The 21,228-nt window shown below is 37.3% G+C and overlaps 1 protein-coding gene across 4 annotated transcripts in view; it reads left to right on the top strand.

Annotated features, from left to right (window-relative positions):
* Positions 1-21,228, top strand: part of LOC111862345 (synaptic vesicle glycoprotein 2C) — a 45,486-nt gene that overhangs the window by 14,832 nt on the left and 9,426 nt on the right. For 2 of the 4 annotated variants that reach the window (XM_023847654.2, XM_023847655.2), the window contains 6 exons: positions 12,294-12,350; positions 13,385-13,546; positions 13,797-13,959; positions 14,901-15,022; positions 17,360-17,604; positions 18,376-18,545. In XM_023847654.2, coding sequence (XP_023703422.1) covers positions 13,444-13,546; positions 13,797-13,959; positions 14,901-15,022; positions 17,360-17,604; positions 18,376-18,545 — 803 coding nt within the window. In that variant the 5' untranslated portion in view covers positions 12,294-12,350; positions 13,385-13,443. Of the gene's footprint in view, positions 1-10,276; positions 10,717-11,590; positions 11,926-12,293; positions 12,351-13,384; positions 13,547-13,796; positions 13,960-14,900; positions 15,023-17,359; positions 17,605-18,375; positions 18,546-21,228 lie in introns of those variants that run through there. The other 2 variants (XM_023847653.2, XM_023847652.2) reach the window with 2 other exon arrangements.

The following is a 21,228-nucleotide window of genomic DNA, read 5'->3' as shown; positions in this document are numbered from 1 at the left end:
AGGAAACATTGTGAGCAGGTGGCTGTAGTCCTCTATCCTGAAGATGGAGGCTATATGTTCCTCCGAAACGTCGGTTCATAGAAGATCTACACGGCGTCACGTCCCAGAAGACATCATTCTTCAGATAACATGGTGATCTCATAAGCCTATGTTCTTCCCTTAAGTAAAGAAAGTAGTCTAGAAATTCTCCGACATAACCTGACTTTATTAAGAGTAGACTGTGACTAGTTGTGTATTATCAATGTTATTGATTAGATCTATCACCTACAGATTTTAATCCGCACTAAATGATAATCAGGGCCCGTGACTACTGAAACTTCTCAAAGAACGCTTTTTGACCCAAGTAATGGGTAAAAATGGACTGCTCTTCTTCACTCTTCATAAATTCTGCGTAATTCGGTGCTGACAAGATTGGATTTTTAAGGTATACAAAAGGAATATGTCCGCCTTCTCCATCAATTGGACTCATTCCCCTTTTCCGCCAAAGTGGTTGAGTCGTTTAAGTCAATAACTCGGCAGTAAATTCATGTAGCTTATGATGAGATAAACGCGATAACTACGGAGGCAGTTAAAAGGTGCATTTTCTTCATTTTACGCTTCAAGATTTATGCAAGTCTTGTACCCGTCTGCAAATATCAGCTAATTTATTGATAATTTGTCACTGTGATTATATGAGCATTGAAGGAGACAGAACTAGACTTAGCGTTCAGGTTATCATCTTGTACGCAGACATGCCTTATANCTTACGCGTTCAGGTTATCACCTTGTACTCAGACATGCCTTATATAGTCGGTATAGCGACTGGCTACGAGCCGGACGGCCGAGGGGTCGGATTTCGAGTCCCGGTAAAGTCAAGAATTTTCTCTTCTCTATGCTGTCCTGACCGGTTCTGGAGTCTACCAAACCTCCTTTCGAATGGGTACCGGGTGCTATTTCCCAGGGGATAAAGCATCCAGGGCGTGAAGCTGACCACTCACCTCCAACTAGTGCCGACGTCAAGAAAATGTGGATCTATATATTATATTTAAGCATCCTGTTGCACTCCATACGATAAATGATATANTAGTTCTAATTTTAAAATCCTTTAAAATTTTTCTCTAAATTTTAAATTTAAAATTGTTAGGGTTACTCGCCCTATGTCTAAAGTGCTGCAGCGGCTAGTTCTTGTTTCCACACTGTATAGGTGTTATCCTGTGTAGTCTTCCTGTGTGCGTGCCGCTATATAGAGGAACAAGATCAAGGACACATAATATATTGTTTGCACTTGGGACGGAATTTGTATCGTGGATCTATATATCCACTTCCCCATACGCCTTAATAGAGTAGTGCTTAATCAATTGAGCAGAGGGACAACTTTACCCTTTTTACTTTTTACCTTGAGGGGTAGTGTGCAATGTTGAAACTGGGGTTGAGACCAAATAAAAGACAGAGATAGAAGACGTATAAAACAGTTCGTATTGTCAAAATTCTCGTGTTTAAGTCCCTGTGTTTAACTAATTAAGCACTACGCCATGAAGGCATATGAGGGAGTAGATGTAAAGGTTCACATTTTCTTGTCTTCGGCACTAGTTAGAGGTGAGTAGTCAGCTTCATGTCCCGTCTGCTTTACCCCCTGGGAAAAAGCCCCAGGTACACATTGGACAGGAGGTTAGGTGGACCACGGGGATGGGCTAGACGAAGTGGAGAAGAGGAAATTCTTGGCCCTACCGGGGCTCGAACTCCGACCCCTCGGTCGTCCAGTCCGTAGCCAGTCGCTATACCGACTATGCTATCCCTGCTCCTATCATAGGTGTGACTAAGTAATTAATTGATTGATCGAAATCAATATATTTTGAATAAAATTGAAAATTGTGAATGAAGTGTATTTTGGATCTTAAATACCTACATGATAAAGAAATCAACCAAATACATATATATTATAAGATCCAGGTTTCCTATCAAAGAACCTCCACACATCTGTTTTTAGAAACTAAGAAGAGCGTCGTTGTACGTAACTTGCTGGAACATACACTGTTCTGTAGAACTTCCTTGTGATGTAATTAAACCTGTCGAACATAAAATATCAGAAGACGAAAACAATTCTCGTCCTGAGAATTCGAACTGAAAACCAATGTAAGACTTTTTCTAACATACATTTTTTTAACCCCAAAGAGTGCTCAGTTGAAAGCCCGGCTCTGAAGAGAAGGCTGTACCTGTGATATTTGGAGCGTGAAATTTAGTGAGACTGTTATAGTTTGTGTTAGAGTCCGTTTCCAAGAAACGGCTAGTGGAGATTGCAGTGGACTGAGGACACTAGTCCGTGTGTGTCGGTAGCCTGTAATGTGTAGTCACGAATCATTTTTATATAAGAAGGTAGTAAATCGAGTCACCAATCCAGACCCCGTCTATAGTCACTCAATTTCCTTCCTGTGGCGCTACAGCCCCAATTTGGGCCTAGGCCTACCTCTATCATGAAACTCTCCGTTTCACTTCGGTTTACTAGATCTTACACATTCGGTAGGACTCCTTGGGCGAGTGATCAGCTCGTCGCAAGGCCTCTACCTGTAGACAAACACAGAAAAACGCACACAAACATCCATGCCCTGAGTGGGATTCGAACCCACGATCCCGGTTTCCGAGCGAGCGAAGACAGTGCATGCCTTAGACCGCTCGGCTACCGTGACCGGCTAGTCAATACAACTTGGAATTATTATAAGGGATGTAAAATATTATGTATATGATAATTTTCTCGGATGAACTTCACAACCTTTCAGTACGAGTACAATTGGTTCAGTGAAAATCCCCTCAATTATGACATAATGACGTCAAAGTTAATGTCCCATCATGGTTATTCCTCGTGAAACGCTTCGAAGAAAGAGTGATCAGTTTCTCTGTTAATGCAATAACATGCTTAGCATGATACTCCTAGGCATGACTTTGCTGTCTTTAATGAAACCATGCATATTCACGTTCAGAAGAATTTCCATTTTACTACCTGTGGTTCTGTATGGGTGTGAAACTTGGTCTCTGACATTAAGGGAGGAACATACACTGAGAGTGTTTGAGAACAGGGTGCTGAGGAGAATATTTGGACCGAAGAGAGATGAAGTGACAGGAGGTTGGAGAAAACTGCATAATGAGGAGCTTCATAACTTGTAATCTTCTCCAAGTATAATTAGAATGATCAAGTCAAGGAGAATGAGGTGGGCAGGGCATGCAGTACGAATGGGAGAGACGAGAAATGTGTATAGGATATTGGTGGGAACGCCAGAAGGAAATAGACCACAGAGAAAACCAAGGCGTAGGTGGGTGGACAATATTAAAATGGATCTTTGAGAGACAGGATTGGATGCTATTGACTGGATTGATCTGGCTCGAAATAGGGACCAGTGGAGGGCTCTTGTGAACACGGTAATAAACCTTCGGGTTCCATAAAATGCTGGGAAGTTCTTGAGTAGCTGCAGAATTGGCGGCTCCTCCAGAAGGGCTCAGCTCCAGGAGTAAGTAAGTATCCTCCTAAGAGACATCTGCTTGACAGTCACTGTGCCAATAATGCTAGCAAGAAAGATTTGCAGTTTTCTCTGAGTGAGACGGGAGCCTTGTCGCAATTCAAACCCGTCACACGATGCGCGGATCCGCGTCTCACATTTGCCCAGGTAGTTCAGAAGAAGAAAAATTTCTTGCAATAACTCTCGAGTCCTTCTTGAGAAGCTGGTAGCCACTCATATAACCAAGTAACTCTCCGCCTCTTGTGGAATTGCCGTATTCAAAAGGACTTGTCTCCTTCTTCCTCTGACTTTACGGACATTTTAGTTAGGCTTTAGCCTCCCTTATAATTACCGCACTTTTTTTTTTGTCTTGAGCTTTTTGTCTCCATGTTTTTATATGTACATTTTTCATGTCAGCCTCTACGTCATCTGACTATTTCAACCTGGGACTTCCAACTCCACATCTGCCCTCCGGTTTAGCGTTGAGCATCTATCTTCCGTTCTGATGACGTGCCCAACCATTCCAATCTCTAATGCTGATTTCAGTCACAATATCAGGTGACTTATATGTATTTTGTAATTCCAGTAGTTTGGAAATCTTCCTTAAAATTTTTCATTCCCAGTTCATCAGTGTGGATGCCATTTTCCCGTGAGTCTCCAAGTTTCACTGCTGTATAGTATAACTCGTCTATATTCGACAAGAATCCGTCGCTTGTCCCTGTTCTGTGCCAGATTAATCCAATTCACAAACTCACACCCTGCTGCTGCAATATCTATTTCATACGATCATTCAGTTTACATCTTGATGTCTCAAGCGGGCTGTTCGCTGGCATATTATAAAGTCCGCGAATCGAACATCGAGGTAATAAGAAAATGTGTGGCCATTATTGATATTATAATTATAATTAGATATTACAGATATTCGTATGATCTTAGAGAGATAGGAGATAGAATGACGTGATGTGGACTGGATTGATCTGGCTCAGGATAGGGACGAGTGGAATGTTCTTGTGAACACGGTAATGAACAGGGCCCGGATTTTGATGACATGTCATTTTTTTTCTTTATGTAGCAAACCTTGCTTTTAAGTACCAAAGCCCCGATTATGAACCTCTGGTTATAAAAATGTGAATTTTATTGTACATTTTTTTGTCATGTTTTGTATGTTTTAAGTTTTAGGTCATTTTAACAAGTTTTTACGTCATTTTTCGTCATTTTTTCACGTTTTACGTCAATTTGGTTATCTTTCACGTTTTTTAATAATTGACATTCATTGATCAAACTGAAGATATTTGATTCGTGAGGTAGAAATCTATGTTCTTCAAGTAAATTTTGTTTTGTATCTCTAGCCTCTGTCGCTAAATATAATAGATTTGTTTGTGAGAGGGCACATTATTTTTCTTTCTAAGCCGCCAGAGATGCCGTTACTGTCCCGCGCCGCTTTCTAAGCCACCGCTATGTCTTAAACTCATAGACTTGATGCCTCAGAAATGCAGAGGGGTAGGTTCAAAGAGATGTCCGGGTGTCATAAAATCAAGAAATTGGACTGTAAACGAAATGTTGTGATATTCTCATTGTTGTTATAATGAGGCACTATATCCAGGAAGATAAATATTCTAAGTCGCACGTCTTTCTAAAGGCTGTCGCCCCACAGGTGCAGAGGGTCAATTATTTCAAGCGAAATCTCGGTATCATAAAAACATAAATTTTAAAATGCAAGGAGACGCTGCTTTATTTCAAAGGACAACAATGAAGAATTTTTTTTTCAATATGCAAATAAGAAAATTTAGAAATTAGTTTTAGGTCATTTTTTAAAATTTTTAGGTCACTTTTAAAATATTTTTTGGTCATTTTATAGATCATTTTTCAGATATTTTTATGTCATCAAAATCCGGGTCCTGGTAATGAATCTTTGGGCTGCATAAATTGTTGGGAAGTTCTTGAGTAGCTGCACAATTGGCGGCTTCTCAAGAAGGGCTCAGCTCTATGAAGCTAGACATTCTCATGAAGAACTCACAGTACGCGATCCACGAGAATCCTCCCTGTGTGTCGTCCTGAGAGTAATTGATAGTATTCAGCATTCTGAGTTTTGTTATGTAAAGTGAAATCTGCACTATAGATGTTACCAATAATTGACGGACGGCTGGCAACTTTAGACGGCGCTGTGCTACAAATACAGCAAACTCAGAACAGTAGCTCATTTACCATTTCATTTCTGGAGAGGACACTGCTACAAAGTCTATCTATACATGTACATTTCATGACATAGATTTATAAACGAATCACCGTCTACGGAAATGGTGGTTTCTTACTTGAGTAAGGTAGTTTTTGCATGTCGTTCCAGACGTCACAGAAGGTACCTGGGTCAGTGCAGTCGCACTACATATGGCCAATAAATCCAAAGCATATCCTTCGGCGCGTAAGCATATGTTGTGCGAGAAGTTACGTAACGAGAAAGAGCAACGACAGCGACAAAAGTACGAGCCAGGGATCTTTTATTTTTATTTTGAAAAAAGAATTTTAAAAGTAAAAGTAAAGCTGTCACTGTACCAGGCTGTGAAGGCCCGTAGGGTTGTGAGACGTTGAGGGTCCCACATTATCTAGACAATCGGCTCAAAGATGGCGGTAAGGTTGTCAGCCTTACGCACCGGCCGCGCTTTACTCCCCAGGAAAATTAATTGTACGAGTATATAAATTTCTTTCTTTAAATCCGTCACGGCACAACGAAAAACACTATGACATAATATTACGATTGCAACAACCTACCTTAATAGGACCTATTATATGTATAGTTCTTAATTATAATTTAATTATGTAACTCATCTCTTTTAAAATCTTTATCTTTTATTGTATTTTATGTTTTATATTATGATATATTGTCGAAAATGCAACACTGCACTAAATTCAATAGCTTAAAAACGCGTTAATTGTGTATTTGCCTGATGATGTCTTTCTAAAAAGCCGAAATATGTAGCAAAATACTGTTAAACATCAACTGTTTTGTTGTTGTGTTGTGGCGGATTTTTATGAAGAATTTTATATATTTAACACAACAGGATTCATCCTTAGGAAAAAATGTACGAGTATGTCAGAAAAAGTCCCAGGCAATGCTCATCCGGCCTTCTATGGCACATAGCGGTCGCCTCACAGGCGAGATATCAATGCAATCACTTGTTTATTTTCAGAAGTAGGGCTGCGATGTAGTGAGTAAGTTGAAGCGCAGGCGTGCGCGTTTGTGTGTGTGTGTGTGTGTGTGTGGGGGGGGGACTACAAGGGTATGTAGAGGCTTATTTTCGGGGACAGACGTCGAATAAGGCCAAATTATAATCCAGTCAGATATAGCAACTTAAATTTTATTCCTCTACCATGGACGAAACTTAGGAATACAGTGGTGATTTATGAAACTCATCAACCTGTCAGAATGTCCTGAGTTGGCATTTAGTTTCATTTTTTTTCCTTGGCACTACAGCCCCAGTGGGCCAAGGCCTACCTCCATGAACTTCTCCGTTCGTTTTTCTAGCTCTTACACATTCGGTAGGACTCCTTGGGCGGGTGATCAGCTCGTCGCAAGGCCTCTACCTGTATACAAACACAGAAAAACGTACACACACAAACTAAACATCCATGCCCTGAGTAGGATTCGAACCCACGATCCCGGTTTCCAAGCGAGCGGAGACAGTACATGCCTTAGACCGCTCGGCTACCGTGACCGACATTTAGTTACATTAGTCTAACAAAATAGGCATGACTTAAGCAGTGAGGCGGTGGCCAGGGTCCGGTCCCAGGGCGGGTCATACGGGATTTGTGATGGAAAAAGTGGCACTGGGGTAGGTGCTCTCCAACTACTTCGGTTTCCCCCGCCAGTTTTCATTCCGCCAGCTACTCCAAATCCATTAATTATCCTGCCATCGATATAGTACCGCTACTGACAGCGTTGTTAAATAACCAACTTAATATATTTTAATAACGAAATAAATTAACAGTCAGATCTCACATCAGATACCACTTGTTTGCCATTATTAGTTAATATACAGCCTTTTACATTTGGGAGAGAACATGGGAACAGGAAAGCTGAGTTTCATATTTTTTTAATTCTTTTTTTTTTTATTCGCTCAGTCCAAGTGGGTCCACTCGGCAAGGCGGCCACTGCTTGGCCTATTGTACCTGCCCCGGTGATTATGATGATGGAGAATTTGGTGGAATGATGATTGGCAGGGGAAACCGAAGTACTCGGAGAAAACCCTCCCCAGCGCCACTTTGTCCACCACAAATCCCACTTGACCAAACCCAGGATAGAATCCGGGCCACCGCGGTGGGAAGCCAGCGACTAACCGCTTGAGCCATGGCGCGGCCTGAGTTTCATATTTATTAACAGTGTTTTCAATACTATTTCAAGCTCATTTATTTTTTCTTTCAGATATTTACCCCCATTTTTGTTGTATCTGAAAGTTATCTTCAACTTTCCTCTCGCCGTTTCGTTGTCTCTGAAAATTCTATTGTCAGGTCTTGCGTCTTCTTCGTTTTGCTTTGAATCTGCAGCCATCAAAATCTAGCATGTTTCTATGATTCAGATAATTTCTTCGTCAAATTGCAGTTTAATTTGCTTGAACTTGTAATAATCGATACCACACCAGAGCGGACATTTGCACGGCAGATGTTACTTCCAAATTGTTAAAAATTCTGCGGTCCTCTTTTGTGTTTTGTCTAATGTTGATTTTCTAAATAAAATATAAGAACAAAGATTTAACAGTTTAAGTGCAACCTGAAGTTCAAATAATAGTTGTTGTTTCAGACTTTACATCGACTTGTACGTAATACAAAATTGTACTAATGTGAACTTTTAGGAATACGAACATATTTTCAAAGAAGGATTCTGTATTAATAAGAATATAAAGATATGAATCACCTGGAAGAAAATGTTTAATTCAGAGGACGGAGGCACTTACCGCATCGAATCCACTAATTTAGTGAATTTCAGTATGTAATTTCTAACTAACGTCAAACACGAGTCCACGTAACCTGCCGTGAGGCAGACCCATATTTTGAATTGATGATAGTCACCATCGAGAACACAGATTCACTCACACAGCCCGAAGTAGAACTGAAGAGAAGTGTTAAGTAGAAGGGCCCTTTCTTGAGACTTTGCTCCAGGTAATCTTTCATTATGTTCCAGAAATTAAGTTCAGAAACTTCTATAAATTATAATAACAAGAAGTTCTGCGAAGAACTAATCCCTAATTTCCTTGACACGACATGGACCGCATAGAAACCGATGCGTCCAATAATTCTTCTGTTCTTCGGTGTGTTTATTCGTTGTAATGGTTAACGATTTTACCTAGCCGTTGCCTATCAATGACGGGGGGATGCATATATACACACACAAACTAAGGGGAGGTATTTGTGAAGTACACCGTTGAGATAGGATCAGGTGCCATAATATACATACCAAATTTCGTAAAGACTTGTTCATTCATTAAAAAGTTTATGGGGCGAAGAGGGGAACACAGCCACACAGACAGCATGGAGATCGTGTAAGCCTACTTTCATTTTCTCAAAATAAGGATTGTAGGCAAAAAGTGTTACTGTTCTCGCATGCATTGGCGGTCCACCCGAAATTGGTTTGCGGTCGAAGTCTTGCCCAGCCCTGTGTAGGCTCTTTTCGAATGAAGTTTGTGTATTCTTTGTAATACTTTCTAAAGTGCTATTGACGTCGCTATGATCACATTATCCAAGGTATCCAGAGCTGCAAACTGTTTGGAATTTAAACTTGACGCTGTTTTTAAGCGAGCACGAGGTAACGTAGTTGGTTGAGTCACTATGCTACAAGCCTGAAGGTCGCGGGTTTGATTCCCGATGTAATTTAATTTTTTAAATTTACGTAAGCCTTCCAGCCGTCCTATTGCGCTGGGATCGACTCAGCCTCTACCAGAATTGAGTACCAGGAATCTTCCTTGGGGTAAGGGAGGCTTGCGCATAAGGCTGGCAACCTTACCGCCACCTGTGAGCCGATTGTCTCTAAAAGATGTGGGAGCTTCGACGACTCACAACCCTACGGGCCTTCACGGCCTGTTGCGGGGATAGCTTTACCTGTACTGTTCTTTAACTTCCATTTCGTCAGGTTCTTAACATGAAGCCTTGTAATATAATACTTTCGCTTCTCTCTTTTAGCTACAGGAAGTGTCTCGTTATTTTCTTTTATTAATTTATTGGTGGTGGTCAGTATCACAGTCAGCTCGTGTTAAAGCTCGGTCATCAGTTATGCTTGAATGCAGACAAAAGCTTTACAGAATTCAAGGAGGAAAATTAGAATGAAAATCTACATACAGATTTTCGAAATATGTGGAATAAGTGGAAAATGTACTTCACCCAATAAATTTGCATAGGATTAATAACATTTAGTCCAGTAACTGCATACGCTTGGACTATTAGTAATTAGGCTTGGTTTCTGTAAAGGTTAAATCGATATTTGCCTCTTATTCAGTGGATACCGGAGGATTTAACTTGGATATGGCGGCCGGAACTTAAAGCTGACCATCACCTCCATTCAGTGAGGTTAAGAATGTGTGGAGCTTTATTCAACTTCATAATTATTCATGTGGTACTTAATAATTTTTATCAATTAAAGGCACCAAGGAAAATTTGCGGGCCGTTTAAATTAACATCAACGCAGTCATTTAGAATTTTCTTATTACTTACTCTACGTAAGGTACTGAAATTTTATTACGTGCAAATTTCTGAAAATTTTCAGCTTTGCTACACCACCGCATGTTATAATAATCTCTCTCTTTGAGTATTATGTCCAACATTGTTAAGGACGTTGAAATTGCGATAAAAACTATCCATGAGCTGCATTTGATTTACATTTTCGAGTCTTTGCCACTGTGTTATACAGGCTTACAATTGTTGAGAGTCCATCAGTAAATCATTCTATGCAGAAATTTAAATTCACATCACATACTCCACAGGTTACCTTACTTCCAAGTCCCAGAATATCTTAAAGATTGTGTTATCTGTGTGTGCATAAATGCCTATTGCTGTAATTGACAGTAATTTAATTGCATGCAAAAAGAAGACAATAACAATAAACAACTTCCAGTGATAACTGAAATCTTAGTTCATGTTTGCTGTATTAAATAAAAACCTTCAGTCCCGGACATGGTTATATTGTGTTCCCTCAGTTGAAGCCCAGTCATGCAGCAAGAAGCGACGGGGGGAAGAACAGAGCCGCATATAACGAATGAAGAACTCGGTGAGCTCATAATAGGACCGGTCATGTAATTGTTCTTATTTACTATATTACCGTACCTAACCCAGGATTGACGGTCCTGGAAAGATTTCTGTGATCCTGGAATGAGTGTCCTAAAGCATTCTATTCTTGTAAGCTACGTTTTTCCATTTGTTGCCCAGGTTACTTAAATGGAATTCCTTATCATTCAGTTTGTTTTATTAGTTGTGATGTAGAGACGTGTGTAAGTGAAAATGGTTCATTCATTATAACAGTACTGTGTTGAGCATATTGACACATGATTAAATGGTCTCCCAATATTCGTTATGTACCGTAGTTGGTAGGCTCTTTTCGAATGAAGTTTGTGTATTCTTTGTAATACTTTCTAAAGTGCTATTGACGTCGCTATGATCACATTATCCAAGGTATCCAGAGCTGCAAACTGTTTGGAATTTAAACTTGACGCTGTTTTTAAGCGAGCACGAGGTAACGTAGTTGGTTGAGGCACTGTGCTACAATCCGGAAGGTCGCGGGTTCAAGTCCCGATTAGGTCATTAGATTGTTTTCAATTGACCTAATCGTTCCAGCTGCACTATGGCCCTTGGGTCGACTCAGCCTGTAACAGAAATGAGTACCAGGAATTAATTAAATAATTTTCCTGGGGAGTAAAGCGCGGCCGGCGTGTAAGGCTGACAACCTTACCGCCATCTTTGAGCCGATTGTCTAGATAATTCACAACCTTCACAACCCTATGAGCCTTCATGGCCTGCTATAGGGATAGCTTTACTTTCTTACTTTACTTATCATAAAGTATAATAAAAATATGTAGTTTGATAGATAATGGTCCAAAACTCGGTGTTATAATGCTTGGCGTACTAGTCTACAGTTCAGAAGGCTCTGTGTTCAATCGAAAATGTCAGAACTAATTTTAAGTTACTAAATAAGAGAACTTTGTATTTTGTCTAGTTACATGCAGAATGAAGTCTAGCAAACTTAAAAACCTCGTACAACGTTTGAAACTGTGGCCAGACAATGAACAATGCCCAAAGTATTATTTTGTAAAAGAACGCGAACAGAATTAATCGTGAACGTTATTTAAATCCTAAAAGTGTTTATATGTACATACGCAGATTTTTCAGATTTAATGTTTTGTGGATGCCATGGCTGAAGACTTTGTTGTCGTAAAGATTAGTTATTGTGATTTTTCTTGTTATGTGAACAAATTACAGGGGAGTATGTGATGTGTAAAACATAATTTCATCTGTTGTTGTTATAGGAATTTTGAGGAAATAGTGGGCTGTGAATATTGTGTTCAAAGTGGCATAGTGATGTTACTGGGGGTCCAGACGAAGATTCAGAGGCTGGGTCTGATTAAATCTTGCACCTCCATCCCACACAATGCCAATCTGTAACACCCTAGAATTATTCATAAATCCATTACCATAATTTTTCAAACTCCCTTCTTACTTATTATATTTTATAAAAGTCACAATTGCTTGGCATGGAAATATGTTTAAAAATATTATTAGATACATGATGCAATATGTGAAGAGGTACTTGGCTGCTGGTATTTAAAAAAAAAAGTTCTTTTATTTTTCTAGGAGAGAGACAGAATGAACATGAGCAAGTGGACTTTGAAACAGCCATTTCTCTTACTGGTAAATATAACGTATACAAAATATTTCACAAAAGAGTACTATACTACTATAGTAGCATATTTTTCTACCGTTCTTCATGGGATAGGGACCAGTGGAGTGCTCTTTTGAACATGGTAATCAACCTTCAATTTCCACAAAATGTGAAATTCTTGAGTAGCTGTGCTCTGGGGGGTTCTCAAGAAAGGCTCAATTCCATGGAATTAGTTAGTTAGTGTTCAGCAATATGCATTACAATTTTTAAATTATAAAGTCTCAAAATTAAAATAGGATTCCACAGAATAANAAAAATACTTCATTACTAAAAATGTTTTCATATTCCAAAACACAAGATAAACATTTAAACATTTAAGAATCTGCCATATAAACTGAAGTATGTAAGATTTGAGGCTTTCATGGCGGTGACTATGAAGAAAGCAGTCTTCTGGGATTTTGCACCGTGTATACACGGTGCAAAATCCCAGAAGACTGCTTTCTTCATAGTCACCGCCATGAAAGCCTCAAATCTTACATACTTCAGTTTATATGGCAGATTCTTAAATGTTTAAATGTTTATCTTGTGTTTTGGAATATGAAAACATTTTTAGTAATGAAGTATTTTTTATAGTAGTGATTGAAATATTCTGATGTAACTACATGTAGCAGTTTTTGCATTGTAATACGGAACATTAATAGAAATGTCGTATGTCATATAAAAATTTGTAGAATTATCCCTCCACTTTCTACAAATTTACATCAGATATCTAATACAAAATAAATTTCCATGGAATTCTAAATCACATTTGTAACTCTGTATGAACATATATGAAGTGCTGCTTAGAGGAACACTGTCATCACTTGTAATTCTCAAAGAATTCTGAACATTGTTTCATGAAATCACATGGTAAACAATTCTGGTAACATATTAGAGTCATTCGCCTAATACTAGAAGTTCCTTCTTGAGATCTGAAGATTAATTGAATGATTTTATTTGTTTGTCTTATTTTTGTGGCATATTAACTCTAGACAATCTTTCTTAATATTTACTTCTCATTTAGGTTATGGGAAATTCAACCATTTGCTCAATCTGCTTGCAATACCTGCTGCCTCAACCACAATGATTGACACAACAACTATGTCATACATCCTGCCTTCTGCAGAGTGCGATCTTAATCTCTCAAATGTAGACAAAGGGATTCTGAATGCTGTGGTGTTTGGAGGTAAAGCAATACTCACATGAAGTGCTGAAAAGATTAAAATGTTCCCTGCATAATGATGTCTGTTATTGCAACTCTATATTAAAAAATTCTTTGAAGTCCAACAACTGTTTATGATTACTTATGTATTGCAATCAAGTGGAATAAAATTGCTTCATTATCAGATAGAGGCTTATTACAAAAGTCCAAATTTTATAAATATATTGGGTATAGAATATATTGTGTGTTAGCCTGTGTTCATATTCTGCTGCAGGGATGACGTCAGGTGCTCTCTTTTGGGGGTTTTTGTCTGACACACTTGGAAGACGGAAACTACTTCTTGCTTGCTACTGCCTGCTTGCTTCTATCACAATAGCATCAAGTTTCTCACAGACATTCTGGAGTCTAGGTCTTTTCAAGTTTCTAGGAGGATTTGTGTATGTTCTCTACAACTTTCATAATAATTTAATTTTTCCATTAAGTCTAGTTTTACTAGAATGCACCTTGTGGGTGCCTCTTTCTCTTGTTGGCAGAAACCATCGATCATTTGGATAGAAAAAATGGTTCATGATAACAATTTCAGGATTGCATAAATCATTGTTAAATAACATAATTAGTAAGTTACTGTATAGTAGTATTTCCCAAATGTAAGCCAGGATAGCGCAGTTGGTATACCACCTACCTACGGGCTGGATGATTGAGTTCGAGTCTCGGTAGGGTAAGAATTTTCTCTTCTCCAAATTGTCCAGACCAGGTCTGGGGTCCACTCAGCCTCCTATCCAATGGGTATCAGGGGCTCTTTCCTTGGGGGGTAAAATGGTAGGGGCCTGAAGCTGACCACTCACCTCCAGCTAGTGCCAAGGTCAAGAAAATGTGGATCTATACATCCTCTCCCCCCTATGCCCTTATGGCCTAGTGCTTAATTAGTTAAGCACAGGGTCAACTCTACCTTTTATTTCCCAAATGGTGTTCTGCAGAATCCCAGTGTTATGTGAAGTGATAATAAGAGTTCCACATGGAAATTCCATTACAAAAGAAATATTACAGTTATTTAATGCTTGTGGCTCTGTATTCAATACATAAGAGACTCCATCTATGTGGATAAAATGTTTGGGGTTATTAAAGCTGGCATTAGAGGGCTATAAGTGCACTGACTTATTCTGTGTGGTGCCTTAATATTTTCCTGACTGACAGGACACATCAGTTTGATCCAAGAACAAAGTAAAGGATATACTTAATGATAGAATTGCATAGCAAAATATTAAAACCATGAGCATAGATTTACAACTTATGTAGAACTAATTTAAAATTAATTAACAGTTCAATTTGAAAAAGTATGAGAGTGTTCGATGCTTGATACAAAATTATAATTTTGCAGAGCATGTGGGCCAAATGCCATTTTTTTGGCATACCTCTCTGAGTTCAACAGCTGTCGTCACCGTTCCAGAACCATGATGGCTGTTGGGATTTATGCTTCCTTGGCAGTGGCTGCTCTCCCAGGTAAACATCTCTCTTCATGGCTTTGATGTATTATGTGTCACACATGCATGAATGCAGAAACACACATGCAAGTACACAAACAGATATACATATACACAGGTACACTTACAGATGTACACACGTACACAAACAAAAGCACACATGTGTACACACTCATAAGCACAAACATATCTATAATAGACACACATATACAACTATAAACACCAACACATATGTACTCACAGACAAAAGTGCATAAACAGACACAGTCATAGATGTACAGGCATATACAGTAGACCACTGATTTATTGAGGTGGATGGGAAATGAATTTGCTCAGATAATCAGTAAAAGGAATATATAACAAACTTATGAATTTGTATTTATATAACAAAAAATACATTTATAAGTGCAATTTACTTGAACACTGTTTGTAGAAGCATGACTCATGGTTTCTGAGATGTTCTTGTGCCGTTTCTAAACATTGAAAAAAGGCAAAGAAATTCTTCCAAGTTTCCAAGTACATAGTCAAATGCATGATAAAATTCTCTTCATTTTGTACTTTTTCCATTTAAAAAGGAAATAAAGTTTATCTTCTGGTACTGGACAAACCACCCAGTTTTCTAAAGAAAGCCCCTGGATAATCTATCTTCTGTTAATTGATAGTCATCTGTATATACAGATATAGACAAACATTTATGCGGACAAAAACACTCACACAGATGCACACATATACATACACAAACACACACTTACACAGTCAAACACACATACACATCACACACAAGATAGAACAAAAAAAGACCATTTTTAAAACTCCGGAAATAAATCTCTGTAGAATTGAATGAAACTCACACACACATAATGTAGAAGTTACTTATGTGTGCATACCATAAATTTTATTTAGCTTGGGTTAATCTCTGCACAGAAAAATATTTTCAATTTTTTATGTTAAAAATATGTATTTTATTTAAAATTCAATTGTATTTGCTTTTCTTAGAATAAGTGTGTAAAAGGGCCCTGTTCCATTGATTGTGGTTTGAAATAATCTTGCCTTTGATCAATGGCTGATTGGAAGTTATCTTGTCATGTGAGGGGCCACACATATTTAATTTTCTGTTGCTGTAACTCCAGGGAGCAAAACAGATTTATCTGATTTTTGTACACTACATGTTCAAGTTCATTCCAAATATGGTAATCTAACGAGTTCAAATGGGGATAATTTAATGTCATACTGTTTGGTAAATTCAACTGTAGTCATCCAGTACTTTCAAAGATTTCATAATATGAATGCATAAGTGCCAATTGTTAAAATTCATATTATAAAATATTCTTGACCGTAACAAATCAACTGAACTGAATAAATCATTTTATGCACATAGGTATGGTCTACTTTCACATGACTTGTATGAGTTTCAGATCCTTAGAGCGATTCATTTTTACCATTACTTACTTACTTTCTTACTTACTTACTTACTCACTTATGTACTTACTTATGGAGCTGAGCCCTTATTGAGGAGAAGCCAAATCTGCAGCTGCTCAAGAATTTCCCACTATTTTATGGAACCCGAAGGTTCATTAACATGTTCATAAGAGCCCTCCACTGGTCCTTATCCTGAACCAGATCAGTCCAATCCGTACCATCCCATCCTGTCTCTCTAACTAAGATCCATTTTAATATTGTCCACCGACCTACTCCTTGGTCTTCCTAGGGGTCTCATTTTTACCATTATTTTAAATATGTCATTTTTTGCACCACCTGTACATGAGTGGATTAAGTATGTTTCCCATATTGTCCAGCAATTGCCATTATCTTTTGTAATGAATTATATATGTTTGTTAGAAATGAGGTTGTGTTTGGGTTTATAATTGCAAATTTTACTGACACTTAATAACCTATTAAATAAAACAGTAAACTTTCAGTTATTCAGAATGTATGGAGAATGGAATGTGCACAGGCAAACCCAATTAGGAATGTGTTTGCCTATATATTTATTCATTGCATAAGTGGAAGAGTCAGTAAAGCATCATCATGTGGTTAGTGAATCTTCATTTTTATCTGTGGGTTATTTAATAATGCTGTCAGTAGCTCAGTCTGCTAGCACTGAAATGTAGAATGATTCATGTATGATGAATTATATAGGTAGTGAAAGGAGAGAATCATGGCATATTTAAAGTACTATCCTGATATTCATCTAGAGAGAATAAGGAAAACCACAAAAGATCTCAGGATATTTTGTATCTTGGCAGAGACTCAAATAAGACCATTTCTAACTACAAGTCAGAATCATCACTATATGAACCAGTTTACTTGGCAACAATTTTAATCACTTTCATATGCTTCTTTACTAATTCTTCAGCATTAGCATGGCTGCTGATTCCACAGACCTGGTCATGGACACTTCTTGGAGGTTACATCACATACAACTCTTGGCGTGTCTTCCTTACAATGTCTGCTATACCTAGTTTTCTGACAGGGTGTTGCATATGTTTCTTTGATGAGTCGCCAAAGTTCCTCATGTCTTGTGGAAGAAGGGATGAAGCTCTCAGAGTCTTCCAGAGAGTCTATAGCATCAACACAGGCAACCCTCCAGAAACTTATCCGGTATGGGTTCTTCCTAAGTTTTCAAATTTTAATAAAGTGTAATATTGTTCATATTGTGTTTCATACTTGGCCATGCAGTGACGCATTACAAATATTATGCCCATCATCAGAGTCTCAATTTTCTGTGACAGTTCTAAGGTCATAAACAATAATGAAATTAATTGTAAATATATTTCATATTACTGTCACATGCTCTTAGATCTGGCAAGAAAGTAATGCATAGTTTGTATACATTCAGTGAATTACTAGACAGGCAGACACAACTAATATTTCTAATTTGTACAGAGGAGATGCTAAGTAATGGAACCAGTCATCCTGACTGCTTTTATTTTCCATCAGTTATTTCCTCAGTTCATTCAGAAACATCATGGATGTATTTCCATGTAATCTGATATTTTATAACATATTAAATTGAAACACCCTTACAAAATTGGCTAATAAATAAATATTTTTATTGAAAACAAGTTAAATTATTTTCTCACAGTATAATATGTTGCTGAGTACCATATTTCATTTCAGTGTCATGCTGCACATATGCTGTTCAGATACTGTCATTATTTAAGATGTGTTAAATGTGAATCATTTTTGTGCAAGACTGTGAAACATACAAATATGAAAACAGTCATCTGCTTGTCATAATTTTATACCGTTTTTAACCTACATTATTAAGAAAAGTTTTATGGTTCAGTACAGATGTGAGTTTCCATTTCTCTCTTCTCCTAAGTAATAATATATGTACTAGCATTAAAACTGCCTCAATATGTGTTTCAGGTGAAATCCCTTCTTAAAGAGAAATCAGGTGTCCTGACATCAGCTGCACCTGATGAAAGGTTATCCACACTTCTGAAACTTGGTATTAAGCAGATGAAGCCATTCCTTCACAAACCATATATTGGAATGGCAGGAATAGTCTTAATCATCCAGTTTGGTGGGCAGTGGGGGTAAGCATCAGGAAATTCAGTATGGAGATATCTGAACCTTTTACAAATCTAATGTATGATTTTATATATATATATGTCTTTCTTCATAACTTAGTATAATATTTACTGTAATATTTCATTAAATTTATCACTTTAATTATATTTTAACAAGACAGAAATCAGTTGTCGCTAGTGGAAGTTGGGTGGAACATATAGGAAAATATTTTAAGTATAGTGGTTATTTAATACATTTCTGATTAAAAAATTAACACATAACTTCATTAAGTTTCCTTTCTTGATACTCATTAATTAGCTAATTGAGCAGAATTTCCAGGTATATTTTTTAGATGTCAACAAATAAGTGATATTCATAAATACAATAAGTTCTGTGATTGAAGTTAGGGCATGTTTTGTTACTTCTGAGTTTCTGATATGTCAATATTTTATATTGAATGAATTATGTGTAATGTCAAGGTTAAGAGAAGAATGCAATAGTTTCAGAGTGCTTACTTAATTATGCACAGATTCATATTTTCTGATATCTGACATGAGCCATAGTGTTGATAGTATTTACATGCTTGAAGTACTAATATAATTTCTGGAGAGAGAAATTAATGCCTTCATCCTAATAGACAAGATTAATAAATGTGCAGAAAAAAAAAGAGATTAATGAAAGAAACAATGCTACTGCTGTTATCATCACTGTCACTATTTCCCCATGTTCATTAACATTGTCTTCTAAACTGACAGTAACCGACACTAATATTTTGTTACTTCTGATCTTGTTTGATTGGTCATCAGCTGTAAATTTTCTACATGGTTAATGCAGGATACCCAGAAATCTTGTACAACTGTAGCAATCTCTCCATTCACCAGTGCTTCCACTTCTTCCACTGTGAATGTTTTGTGTTTCTTTGCCACTTTACTTCCATTTCAGCCCTTACAAGCTTCTGCTGTTTGGTCTTGGAAATTTGGAAAATGTAGTTTGCCTCCTTCTTCTTGACACATCTATCTATTACAAAAATTATGTACACTGCACGTATTTCATTGTTCAGATCAAGTATAAGTTGTCTGAACATAAGTGATATTTGTAGCAGCACCTTGCAGTGACAGACAGACATCTTTAACAGATGAGCACTAAGTGAATCTGAATAGGCAGCTTGCTACAGGTGAACATGTCCCAGAATTTGAGAGATGTGAATCCTATGCTAGTAATGAAAGACATACTACTGTTACCATGTTATTTTTAATTGTCCTCCCCCTAGTAACTTTCAATCAACTGACAAATTTTTATGAATTGTAATGTGAATTAACGTTTCTAGAGTGTACTCCACCTTTTAATTTTTAAAGACAATTTCAACATGACAGTAGTACAAACCTCTGAGGGATAGTGACACAAATATCATTTAACAAAGCTCTGAAATTAAATTTGGCATTACATTTATGAAAGATATGTGATTTTTGGTGCTTTTATTTGTATGATTTATTATTTAATTAAAATTTAACTTTTAGGTTTGCTCTGGTGGGCCAGCACAAATCTAATTACTACCACCCTCTTCATTACAGAGATCAGTTTTCTGCAAAGTTCATTTCCATTTATAACAAAAAGTCCATATGCTGTTATGAAAACTAATGTTGGTGTTATAATTCTAAAAAAGTTAAGTTACTGCCAATTAATGGTCACAGTATAAACAAAAGATAAACAGGTATTAATTTTTATCTAAGAAGAAAAGAATTGTGAAATGTGCCACTGCTAAAATCATGCCACCAGGCTTGCCTACTAGCCCTATATGTTTGGAAAACTGAATGCAGTCAGAATCTGTACTGTTTGAAATTACTCACAGAAGAAGATAATTAACTTGCATAATTATCAGTTTGTAATTCCTGCTAGACTCACCACATAGATTCAAAAATTTCAGAAAAAGATGTCATCATAAGATGTTCCCAAAACTAAACTTTGTATAACATAACTTATCCTATGATACAAAAAACCCGTACGTATAATTTCACTATAACATCAATATTGTTTGTTCCACACTTGTGTCTCAGTGACACAGTTTAATTATTTCTGGTTTATATTTATACCACCATGCAGTAGCAATGTGTCATGTTAGTTGATCAGTAAGTGACTAGTGGACTGAATGATTCAGATTTCCTTGAGCAGTTGAACTTATTAGACAGTTAAGTAGTTCCCTTTTTTGTATAATTTGAAAGTTCATTACCATCTTTAGTTAGTTCAATTCAGTACACACCTTCAGAACTTACTTATGCTTATTTTAACATGATCCTCCCATGATCTATTCCGTAAGGTTTTCCAATCATATATCCCCACACATATTACCTTATTACTTCCACACATACTGCATACAGGTTGAATCGTTGTTACCCAGACTGGGAAGGGCATGTTATGCAATACGAATTATGAAAACATATAGTAATATTACAACACTTAAAATGATATATCATGCATACTTTCATTCACTCATGAGATATGGAATAGGTTTTTGGGGTAATTTGTCAGAGGCCAAGAACATCTTTCTTTTACAAAAGAAGACTATAAGAATAATAATGGGGATGAAACATAAAGAGTCCTCTAGGCCAGCATTTATAAAGTTAAATATATTGTGACATGTTGACCCCTACCTCCCCAGCGGTACGTGGCGGTAACGTAACGCTCGCGTTACTACGGTAATAGGCGAGTTCC

Source organism: Cryptotermes secundus, unplaced genomic scaffold (genome assembly GCF_002891405.2).
Source record: "Cryptotermes secundus unplaced genomic scaffold, Csec_1.0 scaffold408, whole genome shotgun sequence".
NCBI lineage: Eukaryota > Metazoa > Arthropoda > Insecta > Blattodea > Kalotermitidae > Cryptotermes > Cryptotermes secundus.
This window is presented reverse-complemented; position numbering and strand designations above follow the sequence as displayed.